Genomic DNA, 22917 nt, shown 5'->3' with positions numbered 1-22917 from the left:
TGAATAAAAAGTCAACCTTGACCCCCCTAACGTCATACTTTTCAAATAATTAATTCATCCGAAACACTTCCGCTCCGTCCACGAGCCACGAAACCGTCCAACAACCATAAATTAGATTTCGGAAATTCCTCAGAAAATAATTACGAATTTCCGGGGCATCACATTCTCAATGTTGGCATTCATTCACCAACGGAACGTGGTTTGATATCATCGAACTCAACAAACTCATGCGCTATGAAATCCACAAATACATCATCAATCATGATGGATTTTATATCCCACATCTCATGTACACTAGTGTAATTTTCAAAGAGCTCTATATTCTCAGGAATAGGTTTTGACGTTGAGGCATCCCCCAACAATAACCATAATCCAGAAGATTCTAATGTGACTGATTTTGAGTGTCAATGATTAAAGGATTGAATTGTGGCAAAATCTCATTCGAACTCACTGGCCTCCCACGCATGCTAGCTGGGGCCATGGTCTGTAACGTCAGAGTGCCAACCTTTATGGCATTGGCGCCATGCCTACCTCCCCGTAGGATAGTGCTATGTCCTCTCATAGGGACGTCCATCCTTACAGACATATTTGCAGCGGATATGTGTGATCTCATCACTTTAGCAGGGATCGAGATGAGATATAGTGGGGATAGGCCATGACAATTCCTGTTGTTTCTACTGAACATCCATGTTCTTATCTCCCCCTAACGACGGGAAGACTGTCTTATCAAAGTGACAATCCACAAATTTAGTAGTAAGGAGATCGCCTAGCAAGGGAATTAAGTGGTGGATGATTGTTGGAGTCTCAAATCTAACTTAGTTTCCCATTCGTCTGTAAGGACCCATCATAGTGAGCTGTGGCGGCGCAATTAGCACATAAATAGCACACTCAAATATGCTTAAGTACTAGATACTGGTACCTTTAGCCGTAACACAGAGGTAGATTGAGTGACGGTGGGTCGTAGACGAATTAGCATAGCTATATGCGATTTTACATCACCTAAACGGATATAAGGAGATTTGTACGCATTATCAATGTCCGGGTTACCATCATGGTTATTTATGTAAGACCATTTGGGTGTGTTCAGGGGAATATGATGTCCAACATCAGTCCTATTGCAATAACCATCGAAAGTCTTCAATGTAAACTCTCTAGCATTGTCAAGTCCAATTGACTGAATAGGATGATTTGGGGAGTGAGCATGTTGTCATATGATATATGCTAAGAGTATAGTATAAGCAGCATTTACAGGTGGACAATGGCATACCATGTGATCAGCGTGGATGCGTGTCAACCAACATCATGAAATATTTAAATGTCCTTAAGTTGGTTGAATCAGTTCACAAAATCCCCACGGATTCTATGTAAGAACAAAATGAGTATGTGATAGGAGCATTTTAATATGACATTTTAAATGTTATTTCCTCATATTTACTTAGTTATTTCCTTAAATAAATCCTTCCTTTTTAAGAAAGTTTCTATTTTTAGTAATTTTAATAAAGTTTCTATTTTTAGGTCTCATGGAGCATATGGAGTTGAAATGAGCTTAAAGGAGGAAGAGAAGCTATAAAACGTTGGAAATGGCTAAGGCAAGGCACAAGGGCTGCAAAATTGAGCTAAAATGAAGAAATGAAGTTTTCCTGGTCCAGCCAGGAAATCCTGATTCAACCAGGAAATCCTGTTCAAAATAGGAAACTTTGTCAAAGCAAGACTCCTGAGTCAACTAGGAAGCATTGTCAAAAAAATGAAGAGAAAAGGTGAAAAATGAGGAGTCCTGAGGGCACTAGGAGACCACATGGCATGAAGAAGATGCAAGAAAGCTCAAGATCCTTTTAGATAATTGTGATTTTCGGCAAAAAGGAAGAGACCTAAGTATACTAGGGTTTCTTGGACACAAAAGGAGTGAATTTTAAGTGAAATAATTGTTTTTGCCATGAGATATATAGAGGGGTATAAAGAGTGATGTTTTGGTACTCAAAATATGTCCAGATACATTCCTGGAGAATTTCAAGGGATTGCAACAAGAAAAGGTCCAAAACAAGTCCAGATTCATTCCTATTTCCTTGGCCTAAAATAGAGAGAGAAATCAGAAAAATCCTTGGAAAATTCGGCAATAATATATTTTGAAGAATTATGGTCTTTATTTTGGAGGTTTTTGATTGGTTGAGTGACATAGCAGAGCTGACGTGGCATTAATTCATTGGGTGGAGCTGTGTGGCATGACCAGATAATTCCTTGAAAATTATTAGAAGATTCATGAAACCTTAGGGATCACTTTGCCATCCCCTATATATATCCCCACTCTCTAGAAGTTGAACACACTTCTCCCCCTCAAAAAAATTCCAACATCCAAACTCTTTCTCTCTCCATCCTCTAGTTTCAAGTCTCTGTGTCTTCTAGCAAAGAGAAGAAGAGAAGAAGAAGCTATGAAGCCAGCTAGCCGCCCTCATCCACCTTGTGTCATGAAGATTTGAAGCCTTGCTTTCAAGATTCAAGAGTCCAACGTCTCAATCTCTCCATCACCATCTCCATTCACGGTGTAATTCAATCTTTTTCCTTGTAACCTTTTAGGTTTTCTCTGTTTTGAATTCGTATCAACTTGATTTCTAGTTGACATAAACGTTTAGGGCAAAGTTTAAGCCCAATTCTATGTTTAAATAAAAATTTCGATTCCTATAAGTTTTGATTCTAAGTTGCTTTTGTGAGTTTGTTCAATTGATTTTGCTTGATTGATATCTTTTATGTGTTAATATTATTTGGGTCGACACTTATAGGATTTGCATGTAATTGGTACTAGATTTAGGTTAACAATTCATCTAATAGTTTTGTGAACCTAAATCAAAAGTAGTAAAGGCTTTGGGCAAAATCTAAATCAATTAAAGAGGATTGCAAGTGGATGAACTTATTCATACTAGGTTGTGCACTCAAGTTGATAACCTTTCTCTATACTTATTGCGTTAAACATGTCTTGATTAGTTAGCTTTTTAGATTTTGATTGCATGTTTAATAAGATTGATTTAGATGCTTTCACTTAGATTAATTAATTAAGGAAAGTAAAATATGGGAAATCATTTGCTTTGAATATTTCACATGTTCAACTTCTCTCTCATGACTTAGATGATCATTATAGGATTTTAATTGAATTCAATCATATGGATTTGGTTTTGATCTTTGTTCCTTGCGTTCCATCTCTATATATATGTTTTTACATTTTCTTTCTTTTAATTTTAATTTTTGAAAACCCTAACCCTAAAACCCCTTTGTTTCGTTACTTTGTATATATCCTTTTTTTTATTTTTATAAATATAAGACTTTTTACTTTTATTAATTCTTTATTTTTTTTTACAATGACAGGTGTACCCTCAATCCCCGGCTTGAACGATCCCTATTTACCATATACTAACAATGACATTTTTCAGGGTTAAATTGTGCGCTTACTTTTAGCGTATCAATATGTTCATATCCTTTACATAGGACGGTCTCAGTCCTAATTTCCCTAAGGAATGGGCTTCGTAAAATGAGCAAGAGGCCTTAGAAGCAATCAATGAGAATGTTGGTTGGCCCTGAGCGTCTGAAACGCAATTGGAAGCAAAGTTGGTGATTGCAACATCACCTAGGCACTATCACCATGATGGACGCCATCCATGGTGTCATGGATAAGCACTGTGCCAGCCCTAGGCTGGTGATGGACGGCGGCGGCACCAGAGGCAGTAGCGGCGTTCACACTTAGTCCAGGAATCAACTTCTAATTCATGCTTCATTTTGCTCGGAAGAATGGATGTTTGTATGAAGTCTTTAGTAGATGGATCATCATGATTAGGATGACCTATCTTATCGTGACAAAGCCAATATGTGTTTAAATCCAAGAGACCTTCTATCATAACTTTATTGGATTTAATAGCTCTAATAGTGACTTAGAGTCCATTAGAGAGACACATAAATTTCTCTAAGATGTGCTTTTGTTCGCAATCATTAGAGGTATTGCAAAGGAACTCATTTCTGTTCTCTACATACATTCTTGCATGGAATCTGTTGGCTTGAATGGCTCAATAGGGTTTGATTTGCCCTAGGAGTGTAGAGAGTTTTTGTACAATAATCAAGGTGCCATTTGGCAAATGGAATTTGGGCTATTCTATGTCCTTGAACTAATACTGATGGCCCAGCCATCATAGTCACAAAGTAATATGCTCAGAATCAAAATAGAGTCATAATGAAAATAACTCAAAATTTTATTCATAAGCCAAACAGAATTACATCATTGTGTCTTTAACTAGAGAAAATCTAATCCAAAAAGCTAGCTAATGCAAAACAAAAGTAGTCGTTTGACTTCTTTCGGTAACTCCAAAATAAATATGACTGGGTGAGTAGAGAGATGTCGATTGAGCAAAACTCGCTTAAATACTGCTTATCTCAAAACCTTCCTAGACATCATACTCATTTTGGATGAGCCTATGTGAAGAAAAACGAAACCAATGGCATTTACTACAAAATATATGGCAATTGTCTATTACATCTCTTGAAAAAATAAAGACTTAAACAGAATTGGCGATCTATTGATCCCAGCCAGATTTGAAGTCTTCAACCCTTCATTCTAGATCATCTTCTTGGTCTTCTTGTTTCATATAGTGAGCTTCTCTTGCTTCACAATATGCTTTGTAAGCAGTGACGATTTCTTCACGAGCTCTACAAATGTGTGTCCAATGACTGAATACTCCACATCGGGAACATTCATCTTTGTGCTCAGACTCCATTAATTGAGGTGCTTTGAAGGAGTCATTTGGATGGCTCTTAGTGTTAGTGGCGCCACCAACATGGCTAGAGGCGTTGCCTCCCTCTCTCTTTCCACCTTGACCTTTTCGGTTAAGTGGCCTCCTATTTTGGTAGTTACCTTCCTCATTAAAGCAAGAATATGAACCAGAAAGTCTAGAATTATCCCTAGATTTAGGGTTTCGCTCTTGGCACCCTCCCTTAGAGGTGCGATTATAATTGGACCCCAGAATATGTTCTGTTTCCACGGGTCTTGAATTATAGTTCTTCAGAAGGATGTTGTCATGTTTTTCAGTGACATTCATAACTCTAATGAGCTCATGAAACCTTATGATCCATCCTGCAGTAACATCAATTCGATAGTTCTTAGCAACCATCAATATAGAGACGGGAAAGCTAGAGAGAGTCCTCTCAATCAATATCTCATCTGTGATATCTTTTTCACAGAATTCCATTAAGGATTTAATGCGAAGTGCTTCCAAGTTGTAGTCAATAACTGACTTGAAATCACAGAAGCGAAGGCTATGCCATCTCACTTCTAGTTCAGGAAGCAGGGAGTCACAGACGTTGCCAAATCTTTCTTTGAGTTAGACCCACAGCCTTCTGGGGTCTTCTTCATTCATATTCTCGTATTGGAGCAAATCGTCCATATGACGAGTCACTAGGATGATGGCTTTCGCCTTATTTGCCTCTAAGGCGCTGCTCTATTTGCTTCCAAAGCTTGCTTCTAAAGCTTGAGCTTGCTCAACAGTTAGCACATCCTGGCTAGGCTCAAGAATCGTATTCAGCATTCCGCCGGCCTTGAGATGCTGGCATATATGACGAACCCACTTGTGATTTCCAGAGCCAGTTGTTCCCAATGGAACGAAGTCCAGTTTGTTCAAGTCACTCATCCTGAAAGAGAACAAGAAAAATGGTTAGTTTTAGAGCAAAAAAGGCTATCATGAAAACATATAAAACTTTTTAGCGTAGTCGCTACCAAAAAATTATGAATTTCCGAGTGTAATCGCTTCCAAGAAATCGGATTCCAAGAGGTATTGGATTAGATAGAAAAAATGATATAAGTGGTCGATCATAAATTCTCTACAAACTCTAAGTTTGGAGATCTCAACAAGCTCGAAGCTTGGAGTGAGTACGAACCCCCACAGTTCGGCTTTTGGTCTCCTCTATGAAGAAGAGAAAAACAATAAAAAAAAAACTTCAAAAAAGGGAACTTTTAGTAAAAAATACCTCGAAATAGTGATTGAAAAGTTTCCAAAAAAGTGTTAGAAATCTCACCAGAAAATGTTGCCTGAAAGTGGCCAGAAATCTGGCTGGAGGCCGGCAGCGGCTGGAGGTTGGCTGGTGAGCTGCCCTTTTCCCTTTTTTTGTTTTTGTTTTTTTCTCTTACTTCGGTCCAGGCCCAATGAGGCCTTGACTTCTTCTTCTGTCTTTGACTGAGGGTGGGCTGTAGGCCTTCTTTTTTCTCTTTCTTCTGGGCCGAGCCTTCCTCTTGACTTGGGCCGCATCAGCCTCTTTCTTTTCTTTCTGGGCTTGTATCTTTTCTTCTTCTGCCGATTTTTCTACATGAGGTTCAGTTACTATGGTGGCATGTTACGTCCCGAACCTAAATTTACCCGTTTACTAGTCATTTGGACAATAAACAACAATTACTTTCACTTTTTACTCTGTTTCGATACTTTTAGTGGCCCTAAAAGTTGACTTTTTGTTTGGGTCAAAATTTGAGAAAATTCTCTTCATGAAAGTTGTAGAGGATGTTAAACCAAGTTCGTGCATATGTGGTACGTGAAAATCAAAGTTCGTATGTAAAATTTATAAGCAAAATACGAAAGTTACTGTTTATGGTAATTTGGTATAAATTTGAAAAGTTACTGTGGACCGGTAAATTTTCCTTTTCTTTTCTCTCTCCTACCTCCCGCTGTCTCTCTCTTCTGCAATTCTCTCTCTCTTCGACGTTTCTTTGTCTTTTGGCCACCAACAGGCGAGCTACTGGCCCCCACAGACTCATCTCCTCCTCCCCTTGAAGCCTGCAATAGTGGCTTGTGACGATTTGGCCGAAAAATGGAGATCCAACATCGAGAACCTTACGGTTACTGTAGCAGAAAGTGGTCAACGTCGGTTTCTCTCAAATCCAGCCACCTCAAGCGACCAAACCAGGTTCTTTGGAAGCACCTTGAACTACACTTCATGCTCTCCAAACCTCTTGCAGTGATTTGAAGCATAAAGGTAGAAAGCATAATTGGAAAATTTCACTATACAATCGGGTTGCTTAATTGTTCGACCACTTCGAGGTATTTCTGACTTTGTCGTACTTGAGAAAGTTGTTGGGCCTGTTGAGTAGGTGTTGCTGCCAAAATTTGGTGGCCATCGAAGGTGGTGGCAACCGCGACTGGGGCCCTTGTGCCGCCACTATGGGTGGCATGTAAAGGCGCGTAAAGCAGGTTTCTAGCTTCGATTTTGTTAGCTAGTTAAATCCTATCATTATTGTGGAGGTTGAATATGTGATTTTGCTGAATTTTGGAGAAGTTTGACATCGATTGTGAATTTTCGAATTTTGGAGTTTCGGATGTCGATTTATGGGAATCCGACCTTCAGATTTCCCTTGTTTCCGCTATGGAATACTTTAATTGACGAATTGATATTAGTGGTGAAGTTTGGCTTGAATCCGGAAGGAAATGGAGATGTTGGTTTACGTGGGGTTTTCAAGTTTCGTTTTAGAATCTTATTTATATGTCGAATTGTTGTTTACGGAATATAATTGTGTACAAGACGTGGTACCGACTCATCGCTCGACGAAGATCCTTATGCTTGGGTAACACGTTAGCAGTATACTGTGAGTGGACTTTTGATTTTAAGTGATGCATGCAGTTATTTTTCCCGAATTATTGATTTAAGTATTTACCATTCTATTATAACTTGAGCATATATTGAGTTCGGAAACTGACTTCGGGTTATATCTTGATTTTCACTTTCAATGATGATTTTCAGAGATTGATTATGATTCTTTTCAGTTATATTTTCAGAAATGGATTTTATATTACTATTTTGTGTGATTTTGAGTTCCGATGATTTATCTCCGATTTATAATTATTATTTTCGACTTATGTTTTGTTGACGGATTTGTGAGTACTCTTTTGGTGTGTGGGACACAGTGTAATTTATTTGTTTATCTTGAGATTTTTCGAGTACAGTTGGGAATCATACTCGTGTTTTCATTTGCGAGATGTTGGGGAAGCTTTACTTGTTTTCGTTTTTCTATTGTTTTCTTCACCATGGGTTGATTTATTTAGTTCTCCTCCTCACATGGGTGTAGTTGAGCATTATTAGTACTCCTCTCTGCTTAATATGTGTTTGTGGGTGAATTGAGCATAGAGCCTGTGTAGATCCTAGAAGGAGCCTAGAGGGGGGTGAATAGGCTCACAACCAATTTTTTTCGTTCAAAAAACTTTCTCAGGGATTGCAACTGGGTGATCAATTCTGAGTGCTGATATTGAACAATCAACCAAACCAACTAAAGCAATAAAGAACACATGTTTTGTTGACACAGTAAAACCTATCAAGGGAAAACATCTGCGTGGCCTTTACTCTTGAAAGACCAAAACCAAATCACTAATAAAACCAAATCACAAGATTACAAGACAGAGGTTACACTGATTGCGGCAACCTTTCTAGACTCACTTGATAGGAGCATTTTTATGCGACGTTTTAATAATTATTTCCTCATATTTTTCTTAGTTATTTCCTTTATTTAATCATTTTTAATTTAGTTTTTATTTTATAGGTACATTGAAATAAATGGAGAAGAAATGAGCTGAAATGAAGAAATGGAGTTTTCCTGGTCCAACTAGGAATCCCAGTCAACGCAGGAATCTTGATGAGGCTAGGAAACCTGAAGGCATTAGGAGACAACATGATGACGTGGGAGATATTATGGGAGATTAAATCTGATTTTTGCATGGGAAATCATGGAGATAGTGTGAAAATCATGGAGTTAATGTCAAAAATTAAGAGAGGATCAAGGATAATGATGCCATGGAGAGATTTAAGGGAGAAAAAGTCCAAAACAAGTCCAGATTCATTCCTATTTTCACTCAAGAGTATTTTGGCCGAAAATTAAGAGAAAAATTAGATTAAATCTTGGGAAAATCAGCAATAATATATTTGGAAAGATTATGGATTTATTTTGGAGCTTTCTGATTGGCTGGATGACTCAACAGAGCTGACATGGCATTCTGTGATTAGTCGAAGCTGTGTGGCATGATTGGATAGTTATTTGAGGAGATAAATCAGAAAATAATCATGCAATTAATTCAAAAATAATCTCCCTAAATCAAGGTGTTAAATTGGAGGTTTCTTATTGGTTGGATGACATAGCAGAGCTGACGTGACGTTCTCTGATTGGCTAATGCTGTGTGGATCAATCTTGAAGACTTGGAGACTAAGTTGCCATCCTCCTATAAATAGGAGCATTCTCTACACAATTAAACACACCATCAAACAGAAGAACAACACCACAACACCTCTTCATTCAGAAAAATTCTCTCCATTCTCTAGTTGCAAAGCTCTGCGTTTTCAAGCAAGGAGAGGAAGAAGAAGAATGAGCCGTGAAGATCATATCCTCCATCATCCACCTTGAAGGCTTGCTTCCAAGATTCAAGATCCAACCATCTAGCTCTCCATCTCCATCTCCACTCACGGTGTAATTCGTTCCTTTTCCTTGTAACCTTTTTGGTTTCCTTGTTTGATTTCGTATGAACTTGTTTCTAGTTAACAATAACGTTTAGGGCAAAGTTTAAGCCCAATTTCTATGTTTAAATAAAGTTTTCGAATTCTATAATTGAGATTCTAAGTTGCTTATGTGAGTTTGTTCGATTAAATTTGCTTTACAGAAAACTTTTATATGTTTATCTTATTTGGGTCGACACTTATAGGATTTGCATGTAATTGGTGCTAGGTTTAAGAACATGAATCAACTTTTTGCTTTGTGTAACTTGAATCAAAAGTAGTAAAGGTTCTGGACAAGAATCGAATTTAATTGAAGAGGATTGCAATTAGGTGGACTTTTCCATAACTAAGTTGTACACTTGAGTTGATAGCCTTTCTCTATGTGTAATGCGTTAAACATGTTATGATTAACTAGCTTTCTAGTGCTTGAATGCATGTTTGATAAGATTGATCTAGGTGCTTTCGCTTAGGTTAATTAGCATTGAAAAGTAAAATATGGGAAATCATTTGCTTTCGAATGTTTCACATGATCAACTCCTTTCTCATGACTTAGATGAACAATTATAGGGTTTGAATCGAATTTGATTACATGGAATTGGTTTTGATCTTTGTTCCTTGCGTTCCACCCTTGTATATATGTTTCTACATTTTCTTTATTTGATTTACTTTAACTTTTGATTTTATAATTCTTAAACCCCCTTTTATTTCGTTATTTGTATATATTGTTTTTGTAAATAATACTTTTTACTTTTACTAATTAATTAATTGTTTTTGCAATTACAGGTGTACCCTCAATCCCCGGAATAGAACGATCCCTATTTGCTTATACTACTAACGATATTTTCAGGGTTAAATTGCGCGCTTACTTTTAGCGTATCATCACTCACTAGACTGTTTGTACTCAAATCTTGCTAATTGTTTACACAAGTGAACAACTCAAAAATCTTACTAAGACACAAGCTATGAACGCATCAAGTTCTTCTTGAAGATTTTACCTTTGAAGTTTGCAATACCCAATTGACCTCATGGGATTCAAGAGATGAATATGCATGAATAGTTTTGTGTTTTTCAAATTGTTTTCAACATGGAACAAGACACTTTGAAAAGCAGAAAACCAAAGAGATAAACTCTTGATAGACAAAGGGATTGAAAAAACAAAAGTATTTTCAATACTGAGAATGAACAGAGTACCCCTATATATATAGGAGGAAGAGGAAGGACAGTTCACTCAAAGACCCCATAAGCTCAATTGGAGTGGGTAACCCTATCCCCTTAATTTCAGATTGCACATGTAAACCCATTCCCCAAATTTCAATTTGGAAAACCAAATTTAGAAGCCAACTTCTAAATTCCTTAATCAAGGCTGACACAAGAAGGGAACCCATGAAAAACCCATGAATTTTTAAGGAGATGCAATGCATAAGCTTACTTGAGCCATGAGGAAGAGGAGATTTCTTCTATCTTCAAGTAAGGTGTTTCGACATGACAGCAAGTTCAAATGGGGAAGCAAGACAACAAGCTATGATGAGATAGCAAGTTGCAATTGAACTAATCTTCAAAACTTGGTCTTGGTCTTCGACAACAAGGCAGCCCCCAAAGAGAAGAAGAAGCATGTTGCAATTAAACTATCATGCTAAGATGGGGAAACTGACAGCAAACTGATCTTCAATTTTCGACAGCAAGACAAGCACAAAAGTGAAGAAGATTGCTATTAAAGAATCATGGTGTTAGGTTTCATACTTGGGCTTCTTAATGAGTAGTGTTTTGTGAAAAGAGGGAATGCCAATTATAACTTATACTAACAGCATGGGAGGCTCCGACCCAAGCCTGGGAGACTCCCTTCATTGCATGGTGATATTTTCTTCCCCATATCCTTTTCTTACTTGACTAGTGGGACTAGTTCGATCTTGTTTATCCAGCAGGGTTGGCCTTATTTTTTCTTGAGTATCGGAGTTTCAATCTTTTTTCATGGTTGTTTGTGACTAGCAGGGCTAGTCGGTTTTCTTACGCTGAACATCAGTCGGTTTGTTTTCCTTAATTTTTGCATGCATCCGGTTTTTAAAGGAATAAACGTGGAAAAGTATAAACTCCTTTTTCTTTACAATTACATATTTTTGTCCACTCGCGCTAAAGTTTTTATGTACTTTCCCCCTAGGACCTTCGGTTTCATTTGCCCAGTTTGCAGAGTAGCGGGTTCGGCATAGTAGGATTCGGGGCATAGCATCTGCTGCTGTTGTTTTCATATTGTAGGCTAATCGCTAAACCTACTTGTATTATGAATTCTTTTCTCTTTTAGATTGCTCTAATAACCTATGGGACAAATGTTGTAAAGTTTGGGAGTTACACTTGTGTATTTGGATTATGTTGTATGGCTCGGATTTCAGTTGTTAATTGTGGAGTAGTTGTGATTTGGGGAGCAGGGTGGCTCCAGAAGAATAAGGAGGCTTATTAGAAGTGTGAATGTGTTTCTACAGGTTTTGGGTAATCCATTTTAGGGGTGACTTTTGCCAAATTTTTGGTAGAGTTATTCCTAAGGTGGGCCCCATAGGGCCACCTCTGAATTCAAGGTGAAATTCGGGGCGGAACCTGTCACGGCCGGTTTAGTAACTTGTAAACCAGTTTTTAGGGTTGTGCTTCCCATTCCTGAATCCTGGGATCGAGATGTTGCTGCTGGCAAAATTTGGTAGCAATTGGAGGTCCAGAAGGTGGTGAACTAGTGGAGTATTTGTTGCGGGTGGTTTGTAGTTTCCAGTGGCCAGTTCGGTGGGTTTTCGGCCGGTTCTGGTTGTTCTGCCGAAGGTTCTAGACTCCTAGTGTCAAGGGCTTCAAGGTATGGTGGGGCTGAAAGGGTTTCAAGGTTTTGTATTTGGATTTAGGGTTTTGGCTATTAGGTTTTAGAGTTAGGGCGTCGTGCTGATAACGTGTTTAAGGAAAACTGAAATTGAGAGAGAATTAAGTCGTGCTTTCATTGATAATAGGGGTCTCTTTATATAGAGGATTACAAGCATAGAGATAGAGTTTGTACATAGAAACATAATCGTACATTGATCGGATATCTATTAAAATTCTCCGAGGATATCTATTAAGATTCTCCGAGAATATCTCTAATATAAACTCTATATCAACTGGAGTAAGTAACCTCGAGTTTGGACCAGACACATATTCGAGATAAGTTGAACACCATATGTTTTGAACATTTAAAATAAATGCCTTCCAAAACATCGTCTGCTAGAAACCAGTTCCATATAATTGTTGTACAATTATACAAGATAAGGAAACATATCGAAAAGTACACAGAAAGGATGGCGTTTTACCATTCACATTTCCTTCCGTACTTAAAGAGTGTTATTTACAATTTACTCTAATGTCATTTGGCAATCATGTACAGTTATTTAATACTAGTTCTAAGTGGCAAAGGTATTTTTCTTTTCTTTTCATCTGTCGAACTAATAAGTTTTTAATACTTGCAGGACGTTCTCAACCTTTTCTTCAAGCTCAAGTAATTTGTGCCCTTGAGGAGGATGTCGGGCAAAAGCTTCTCAAAATTGTCCAAGAACAAATCCCATTCATCTTTACTCATGTCTCCGAAAGAAATTGCCCCTGTTTCACAATTGAAGTTATTTACTGAGAAACTCACTCTCTCCGTCAGACCCCCTACCTTATGACTACCACTAGTACTACCATCAACATAACCACTATTACCTTTCATATTCTTACTATCAGAATCATCATTGCCATGATTGCTTTCCTTAAATGGTGGATAGATATATGCATCGGTCAACTCAGTAATTGATCCTACAGATGAAAACCTTGACATTCCAGGATAGATCTGTAAGAGTTGAGGAAGATCAAAATTCTCATCGAAACTTTCTTTAATATCATTCTGAAGTTGAAATATTTCACCTTCTCCAATTGTTTCTCTGTTTTTGTCATCTGTACCGGACATTGTAGCTTTAACTTGTAAGCAAAGATTTTCTAATGTACTCAATCTTTCTTCGCCAGCGCAGAATTGTCGAGTCATCATTTCACCTATATCAGCAAGACAAAGCCCCGCAGCTGTAGCCCGCTTCAAGAAGATGGTGCAGAGCACAAGAACACGGATAGCAGCCTCACGTAAAGAGGGAATCTGAGTTCGTAAAAGCTCCGCATCTTTAGAGGGATTGAGATTGGATATGTACTCAATCTCAGACTCAGAAAATGGAATTGAAGCTTGAGGCCAGTGCAGCCATTCAAAGTATGGATCATCAAGCCACTCAGGAAGGCAAAGCCCATGGTCAATAGGCACAAGCTCAGCCGCACCAACTGCATACTTGTTCTGCTTATACTTCTTAACAAGCATATTACCTGCGTGCCTATCAAGATTTAGGACTCTTACATCAAAAATTCCAATGTGATGAACTGAAGCTATTGAGAAGCCAGAGAAACCCAACTCTCCTGCATCAAAGTCATGATCTACAAACCGCTGAAGAGAAGCAATCTTGTAGGGAGTAGCAGAAATTTTAGCTGCATTATTATTAACGCGGAATGCAACATGAGAAATTTTTACTAAAGCAGTTGGAGGAACACTAGCAAATCCACCATGGTCAAGGAGATAAGCTGCTAATTCTCGAATTCCAGATTCACCAATCCGAACTGAGCGTTTTACACCAGGTTGGCCCAGCATCCTACCTCCGAAGCCTTTAGGATTATTGAAGGCCAAGGGTTCTTCATCTATGGGCTTTGCTACAGCAATATTGTCACCATTTCGACTACATAAGAAGTAGGCCCCCCCTAGCCCGCTTGGCACTGGCAATAGATCAGCACCGGAAGCCATAGCTATGGCAACCTCAACTACAAGAGCATGTACCCTAGGAACTCTGCAACCACCAACAATCTCAATCCGTGGATTAGAGTCAAAGTCGTCCTCCAGTGCGGTAGTTTGGGAGAGACATGGGGTCGAAAAGCTTTTGTGAATATTAGCAACTCCGCATGTATTTATAAAGGAGTGGGGAAATATGCTGTAATCAAGATGGGTGTAGGATTGTAATCTGCATCTCTGGGATCGGGTTAATGGCTTGATTCCGTGATGTTGATCAACTACTACAGCCATTTGGACGAATCTCATGCAGGTAAGAATGGAAGCAGTGCATGCCAGGGGCACCGTATTTATATTTTATTTTTTCACAATGTCCCTTGAGAATTAGTCTTCCCTGGGAGATTAGACATCATATATCTGCATGGCGTACAAGAAGGCACACTTATGATTAATTTTAGATTAGTTTCTCATTTCTGCGTCAAATAATAATAATAATAATAACAATTCTTAGGTTCACCTCTAGGGTGCATGAGCATATTCACCATCTCTTGCAATTAACGCATAATAACTTTATAATTTTTTAATCCAATCGTTCATGTTATATAACGTAATACAAATATTAGCTCTGTAAAAAATCAATCAAATTGAAGACCTTTTAGTTATTCATTTCTATGAAATACATGGACGATTCATCATTAGTAGTAGTAAGTATTGTTAGAACCATCCATTTGTTTGATTCAATTACATAATTAAACGATTTCCGATTCAATTGATTTTTTACAGAGATGATCTTTAAAGGATAATTTAAGATATAGACCGTTGGATTATAAATTTATTAAGTAAAAATATGTTAATCGACAACTGGGGTGAATACCTAAAAATTGTCCTAATAATAATAATAATAATAATAATAAATCGTATAACAAAATAGTGCATGTATAAAATAAATTAAAAAAGAATAATTGATTTTTAACTATCCACTCCTCGTTACCACAGTTTTAGAGGAAAATATAATGGGTTTTAAATTGGTCAATGTAGTATCCACTTCTCCTAGTCACAAGTCACAGCTCACCGATTTACCAACAGATCACATTTCATGCACCCCATTCCCACTTATCCTTTGTTAATTGTTAGTATCTTAAAAATACCTAAAAGGTGGATGGTTAAGCGCATTACTAAGTTACCAACATATGCATATATCTTGAGAAGAAGTAATACGATCAGTATTAGTTTCTTTTATAATTTCTTTTTCTTATTAAAAAGTAGCGATTGTGGATCTCCACCCACCCCACGCCACACCACTCAGCCTCGTAAGAGCAAATGCACCGAGCAACTCATGGCCTCCATGATTTCAATAACGCCATATCTTTAAATTAGTATTAGTGAAATTTATTCATTGGTCATCCTTTTGTCTAATTTTTCCGAAGGGTTTTTAGAAATGTCAAAATCCACATGCATCAGGTACTTTTGAACATAAAGGAAATTGAATAAACGAGTTTCACTGTAGTAAATGAAGTAATTCATGAGAAAAAGACAAACAAAACAAAACATTTGGGAAGGAAAAGTGAAAAAAAATCATACCAAAGAGTGGGATACAGGTGGCAAATGCTGGATTTAGTACCATAATTTGTGAATGAGCAAAGAACATTCAGCCCAAACTGTTGTCTTCATTTTGCAGGAAACCATCACAACCTGCACATTTCAAATCCAGAAATCACAACAAGAAAGGAAAAAGAAAAGCCTTAAACTACTCGAATAAGAATAACCAACCTCTTCCTTGTTTAGCTTTGATAGTAAAAGAAGAACCTATTTTCCCCTCGCTCCACCGCACACAAATCGTCACGATATTCTAAAACAAATTAAGAACAAGTTAAAACTGATAATGTATCATAAATGAAAGAAGTAGCTAGAGAGAGAGAGAGAGATAAGATGGGTACCCTGAACACTGGTAAGGCATTCAGGGAGACGAACAGAAGGGGGGAGCGTGAGAGACGACAACAATTCGTCACCCAATTATGTTTGAACAATGTATATATTGTTATTAATCTCCTTCCACTCTCTCCCCAGCTCCCACTCTCTTTTGATAATGAACAAACCTAATTGGTTTCAACCACCCCAGGCCCCCGTAACCTCTCTCCCTCTCCTTCTCTATTCGATCCCCCACTCCCTACTTTTTCCTATTTTGGACTATTTTTATTTTTATTTTTTTGGTATTTCGTTTTTCCTTCCTTTCTTCGTAGTTATTTTCTGCTACGATTCATGCGCCAACGTTTTTCTATTTCAAGGCTCTTCGTGTGTGGTGGGTTTGCAATGTGAACCTAACAGACACTATTAATGTATTTATTTTTTTTTATTTTTGTTACTAGAGATTAAATCTTGAAAGATAGTACATCATTAAGCCACGTAGGCCTATTATATATCAAAACGTGGAAGTTAGGAATCATAAATGCATGTTTAAACACTAAATACGCTGCCTGATTATATTTATGTGGAGAAAACACACATTAAATAGTACAAAAGAAAGAAAGACCTTTAACTTTCAAATAGTCCTACCTACTTCCACAAGAGCCCATCCGCAACACAGCTTTCATCACCTCCGTTGCATCTACTCAAGTCGAACATAAGAAAGACCTCCATTTTTAGCAGGTTGCAAACACAAACAAACTAGCTCTTGGAGCATAAATACCTACCAAACATTGGGAAGCAATCACTAACACAGCCCCATCCCACCGTCGTATAACAACACCGAATCCTCAACATCCATCGGCCACATTCACAGCCTCGTCCACATTTAGCTTGAAAAAGAAAAATTAGGCTTCCAATGCATCCTAATGGAAGACACAGAAACCAAATAAAGTTTCTTTCTTAATAATTGAAATATTGTAAAACTTGCATAGATGAAAAATATTTAAAAAAAAATTAAAAAAAAAACTTTCATTTATGCCACTAATTTTGTAATTTCAATTTATTGGAATGAAATTTCTTTTGATAAAAAAAAAAAAAAATTACAATTAGTTAAAGACCTGATCCTCTTCCATGCTTCTCTAATTTGTCCTCTTTGGTTTTCTCCTCATCATTTTCATTTGCTTCATTCTTACAAATTGATCTCATTATCAGATAGACTTTTTATAGAGGATGAAAATAAAATTTCTTAGGAAGTACATAATCATAAATATTAAAATAAAAAAGAAGAAATGGCGAACTTTGTTAATTCTGAGGATTATGACACTGGCAAATTATCCTTATACATATCACCAGGCAAATTATCCTTATACATATCACCAAGAAAGGTGGTTCCATGGCACTATTTGCATTGTATTCATTGAGTAGTCCTTCAAGCCTTTAACTCTTCTCTCTCTCCCTTTGGGAGAAACCCTAACTCACCAGCGGTGGCAGCACTGGCATCTCGACTGTCCTTGGCCTAGCCGATGTCACGCGGTTTTGCTGCCGGATGGGGACTGAATGGATCTGTTGAGTAGTCCCTTGTGAATGGGTTGCTCAAGCTTTCTGGCAAGTGAAGCTTTGGCTTCGGGTTTCGAAATCGGTGGTGGCGTGGATCGAGGACGCTAAAATCAAGGCAGGTTAGTGGTGAAGCAGCTTGTGGCGGTGTGGTTTCATCGTGCTTTAGGTCGTGCGGAACTCGGGCCTACAAGATCATAGTGGTGCTGTTAGATCCATTATTACCTAGTAATTATTCCCCTAATCTTACTATGGCAACCCGGAGACTGGACTATCACAGCGCCACCTCCCTAAGGAACCCTACACCCGCGACACTTAAGGAGTAAGTGCTTTGGGCCTAGGATTCCTCAAAGAGACAATGCCTTTAGGTTGAAAAAACAAGAAATCTATAAGCCCAAAATTCTTAGGCTTGAATAGTAGGCTTGGCTCGTAACCACAAGGTTACGAACTAGACAAGGAAGAGAAAAAGGAAGGTGGTGTTGTGTTGAATTTAGAACCTACGTCATTTTTAGTTCTTAGCCCAAGTTTACATTAGGTTCATTCGAATAAAATTTAATATGAGTCTTCTAAGTCTAGTGCACTATGACCTAAATTCAAGTGGAGGTTCCAACACTAAGGCTCCACTTTAGTGGTAAGCAATCACACACATCATCAACCATACATATCCTTACAAAAATTTGACGGGATCTAACATGTCAAATAAAGAGAAAAATATACATTAGATAAAACAATTTGTGGCCTCCAAGGATAATCATTCGTACCCAAGCTTCGACAGTAACGGCCTGCAAAACAAACTAAAGTAGGGGTTAGACTCCTACATCCAGTCATTGCCCATACCCGCCCCCATATCTAAGTTTGAAAACATAAGTTATATTTTTGATAAAAAGGATAGTAGATAAAACCGGTTTGCGATTCCACGTGATCTTCACCACGTAATTATAAATCCATGGCAATTGATCTCCTTCCACAACTTCCATCATAACCATCAATCTAGCCAATCACTTCAGTCATTATCACAAGGCTAGCGACAAAGGGGAAAATCAATAACAAGGGTCATGCACATTGCCCACTACCGGTGGTCCGGGATTTTCAATCCCCAAGGAGGGTCAAAACCATCTCCTTACATCCCCATCAATTGCCAACATATCATTTTAACCACACAAACCATTTCAAGTGTAAAAACAGATAATTTCCAAAACATGCAAGAGACCTCATATAAAACGTAGTATATGCAAGAAAAGCATAGATAGAGTTAAAGTCATCCCCTACCTGGAATCCGAGCTTTCTCTTACAATACTTGGCGGCAATGTGCTACCTTGTAGCAACCACCAACTTCACAAGACCCTACCAAGATGCCGAGCCTAGATCAAATAAGTGACATAAACAACGATAAACAAGGCTAGCAATTCACTCTCAATGCTCTCCAAAGAAAACCCCTCATCTAATTTAATTTACTAGCTAATAACTAGACCATTTGGGCTCCAAGAAAGAGCTTGTTGTTAGGAAAAAGTGATAAGAACACTTTTAAAAGACAAGTTGCTAAAAGCTAGCTGAAAACATAGCTTAAAAAGGAACTGTCAAAGGTCAAGGAAAATTGTCCAAACTACTAGGGGTAAATTCTTGAGAAAATTTCAAAAGAAGGATTATTTGACAACCAACTCAGTAAGATTGAAATGGTCATTGAATTTCAAAGAGTAAAGGACTTAAAGGCCAAAGTAAACAATGTGCGAATCTTTTCCAAAAATATCAGCTTCTGTACACATATTTCAGAAATGCATAACTAATTCTAGAAAAATTCTTTTAAAGTGATTCAAATTCTGAAATGTTCATTTCTGTGTCTACTATCTTTCTCTAGAAAATTGATCCCAAATTCCTAGCGGTTTAACACCAGTTTTGAAATAAATGCAACTGGGTCAGAATATACTGAAAACTGAAAAACTGCAGAAAGTTGTTCTTTCATTCAAAGTTCTTTTGGTACCCAATATGGCCAGTCAAAGAGAACCCAACACACTTAAAGGACATGTCTAATGCTTCTAAAGACCTAAAGCTCGAGTTACTTTCTGATACTATATGGGCAGGTGTTGTAGCTCAATGATATTATGTATTGTAACATGATATTTGGATTATATAAATAAGAAATAAACCTAGGTTAAAGCAGAATTTCCTAGACATTAGAATGAATGAGAAATCAAGGTTAAAGCAGCAAGATACCAACAACAGTGGTAATAAGTTTGTAATCTTCAAGAACTCGTAACAACAACCAAATCAAACATGGTGTTAAGGAAAGAATGATACTCACCAAAGATCAACCAAAGAGGTGAGTTTTACTGAGGGCTTAAGCTAGAAAGAGAGTTGAGGGAATTTGATTTGATCAAGCCCAGTTGCACGCCAAGAAGTTTTCTTGAATTTGGACATCCAAAGTGAAACTAAATGAACTGAAGTGGTCACAAAAAATTATCTTGTCCAAAAGTGATGATAGGAGCATTTTAATAGGACGTTTTAAGTGTTATTTCTTCATATTTACTTAGTTATTTCCTTAAATGAATCATTCTTGTATAGGAAAGTTACTATTTTTAGGAAGTTTCTTTTTTTAGTAATAGTTTCTATTTTCAGGTCCTATGGAGCAAACAAGCTTAAATGAGCCTAAAACATAAAGAAAAGCTAGATGACGTTGGGAGAAGAGTCCTGGAGGCACTTGGAGACCTTATGGCTTGAAGATGACGTTGGAGATATTTTGGGAGATTAAATCTGATTTTTGCCATGGGAAATGATGAAGACAATGTGAAAATCAGGGAGATTACGTTGAGAAAATCTTGGGAGAGTTTCAAGAGATTGTGCAACAAGATAAGGCTTGAAACAAGTCCAGATTCGCTCCTTAATTCCCTCAAGCTATGTTGGCCGAAATTAAGGAATTAAAATATGCAATTTTAATGTGAAAATCAAGAGAAAATCAAGGGGAGAACATTAAGGATAAAGCTATGGAGAGATTTAAGGGAGAAAATGTCCAAAATGTGTCCAGATACATTATTTAGGTTCATGCCTAGATATTTGGCTGAAATTTATGAATAAAATCAGTTTAAATCATTGGAAATTTGGCAACAATATATTAGGGATTTATTTTGAAGCTTTTTGATTGGTTGGATGACACAACAGAGCTGATGTGGCGCTAAGTGATTGGTCGAAGTTATGTGGCATTATCAGATTAATTCCTTGGGAAATTAAAAGAAAGATCATGAAGCTTGGCCGTCCCCCTATATAAACCCCCTCTATGCTAGACGTTTTCCACACCTCTTCATTCAAGACATGAAATCAAATATGTACAAGGAAAGATAATCGTACAATTAATCGGATATCTATGAATATCTCCAAAAATATCTCTAATTCAAAACCTGATTTCAACTAGGTCTTTCCTTGATTAATTAGGAGGAATTAGGACTTGATGGCTATATACTTCATCGATGACTCTTTTTCTATCTCACGAGGTCTATTTGAAAAACGATTCCTGCCTTCATCCATGACATCGAGAACAATGAACAAGCAGAAAATCAAAACAACCAACACTGTGAGAGATCAAGAAGTAGAAGACGAAAGAGATGATGAGAAACCCTGCATTATTCTACAATTGCCAGACCACATAATCCTGGAGATCTTCTGTAGAATCCCCATAAACACGGTCATCCAATGCAAGTATGTGTGCAACTGTTGGCGTCGTTCTCTCTCAGACCACGAGTTCTCAAAATCCCTATTTGCGAATTTCAAAAAAAAAGAAAAATCCCTATTTGCCCGAACTCCGGCGTGGTTGTTTCTCCAAGACTATAGTAGGACCCACCGGAGCCGAAACACCAAACGTTATCGTATATCTCCGAATAAGCACATCTTGGCCAACTTGGAAAGCGTCTCGAGCCCAAACAACGTGGTCTTGAAGCTTTCAAATCCCAATGCCTTATACAACAGGCTCCATACAAGTGTTACAGGTATTATGGGATCCTGCAATGGCTTCCTCTGCTTATTCCGCCATAATGGTAAAATTGATGCTTTCATTTTTAACATATCCAATCCCATTACCGGCGAGTCTGTACCTCTTCCAGTCAATAAAGAAATAGGTCGTCCAGCTCACTTTGGGTTTGGATTTAGTCCCATAAGTGATGTCTATAAGGTGGTTGTGTTTACATCCAATGAAGTTAATGAACATCGCTTTCACAAAAGAAAATTGAACGTGATGGTTCTGACTGTTGGCTCTGGGATTTGGAGAAGAATTGGCAAAGTATCCAATGTCATGCTTGGAACACGACAAGGAGTCTTTCATAATGGATTTCTTCACTGGGTTTGCCACTATAGAAAAGGTTGTCATCACTTTTTCATACGTGCATTTGATGTTGAAAGCGAGGGTTTCAAGGATTTACCAATGCCCCCTTATTATTTCCGTCCCGATTTTATGCCTCAAATGCGAGTCTTAGGAGGTTCACTTTCTGTAAGTGATGGCCGCACGTTTTGGGTAATGAAAGAGTACGGCGTCAAGAGGTCTTGGACCAAAGAGCTTGAAATTGGACATGATACAATTTATCCTAATGACCTATATGGGTCCTATATACCATATGTTTCAGTTTTGAAATTTACAGAGGGGAAGGTTTTGTTGTTAGCAAAAACTAAATTGTGCCTCTATACTCCTGAAACAAGGACCCTTGTGAGGGTTGAGATTGATGGGATGCCATCAGGGGGCTTCCATTTCGTGGCAGACCATATTCCGAGCTTTGTTTCTCCGAAGGAAATTATCAAGGATTACCTCTCCAAAGTACCTAGTTAAAAGCATTTTGTTTGTCTAAATAATATATATATGGACCAATTTCTAATTTCCAATTACAAATTAAAGCGATCATGTTAATTTTAACAATTTCTATTATGTCTTTATTGATGGATTATGTTTTGTCAATTAATGTTTTTATGGCTTTTATATGGTTTATATCGGAACTGGCCATTATATTATGTTGTAATCTGAACTACATGAAACATTTCAAGACACTTATGTCAGCGAAAATTCATCAGCAATGGTATCAAAAATTAGAAGGGAAAAAAAAAACAAACTTGTTGATGAAATTTCATCAGCAATGGTTATTAAAATAAAATAAAATGCTCAATCGTCTCCAAAATAAATAAATAAATTTCTGAACAAA

General features: G+C 37.6%; 2 protein-coding genes across 3 annotated transcripts; one reads left to right on the top strand and one right to left on the bottom strand.

The window, feature by feature from the left end:
- Positions 1–12695: 12695 nt before the first annotated feature.
- On the bottom strand, positions 12696–16450 carry LOC112191983 (phosphatidylinositol 4-kinase gamma 8). 2 transcript variants are annotated; one of them, XM_040517100.1, is made up of 5 exons: positions 16225–16450; positions 16058–16136; positions 15869–15979; positions 13195–14704; positions 12696–13092 (listed from the first exon to the last, which is right to left on the bottom strand). In XM_040517100.1, exons 4-5 carry the CDS (start codon positions 14594–14596, stop codon positions 12950–12952), a joined length of 1545 nt encoding a protein of 514 aa, XP_040373034.1. In that variant the 5' UTR covers positions 14597–14704; positions 15869–15979; positions 16058–16136; positions 16225–16450; the 3' UTR covers positions 12696–12949. The 2 variants fall into 2 exon arrangements, with proteins under 2 accessions (XP_040373034.1, XP_040373033.1); XM_040517099.1 differs by having other exon boundaries at positions 12696–14704.
- Positions 16451–21725: 5275 nt separating this feature from the next.
- LOC112194614 (F-box protein At3g07870) lies at positions 21726–22550 on the top strand. Its single transcript, XM_024334829.1, has one exon. It carries the CDS (start codon positions 21726–21728, stop codon positions 22548–22550), a length of 825 nt encoding a protein of 274 aa, XP_024190597.1.
- The last annotated feature ends 367 nt before the right edge of the window (positions 22551–22917 follow it).

This window comes from Rosa chinensis, chromosome 3 (assembly GCF_002994745.2).
Source record: "Rosa chinensis cultivar Old Blush chromosome 3, RchiOBHm-V2, whole genome shotgun sequence".
Taxonomy (NCBI): domain Eukaryota; kingdom Viridiplantae; phylum Streptophyta; class Magnoliopsida; order Rosales; family Rosaceae; genus Rosa; species Rosa chinensis.
Note: the sequence above shows the minus strand (reverse complement) of the source record. Positions and strands in the feature narration are given on the sequence as shown.

Coding starts and splice junctions, on each gene's coding strand:
- LOC112191983 (XM_040517099.1), bottom strand. CDS start 14,596: ATGAGATTCGTCCAAATGGCTGTAGTAGTTGATCAACATCACGGAATC.
- LOC112194614 (XM_024334829.1), top strand. CDS start 21,726: ATGGGATCCTGCAATGGCTTCCTCTGCTTATTCCGCCATAATGGTAAA.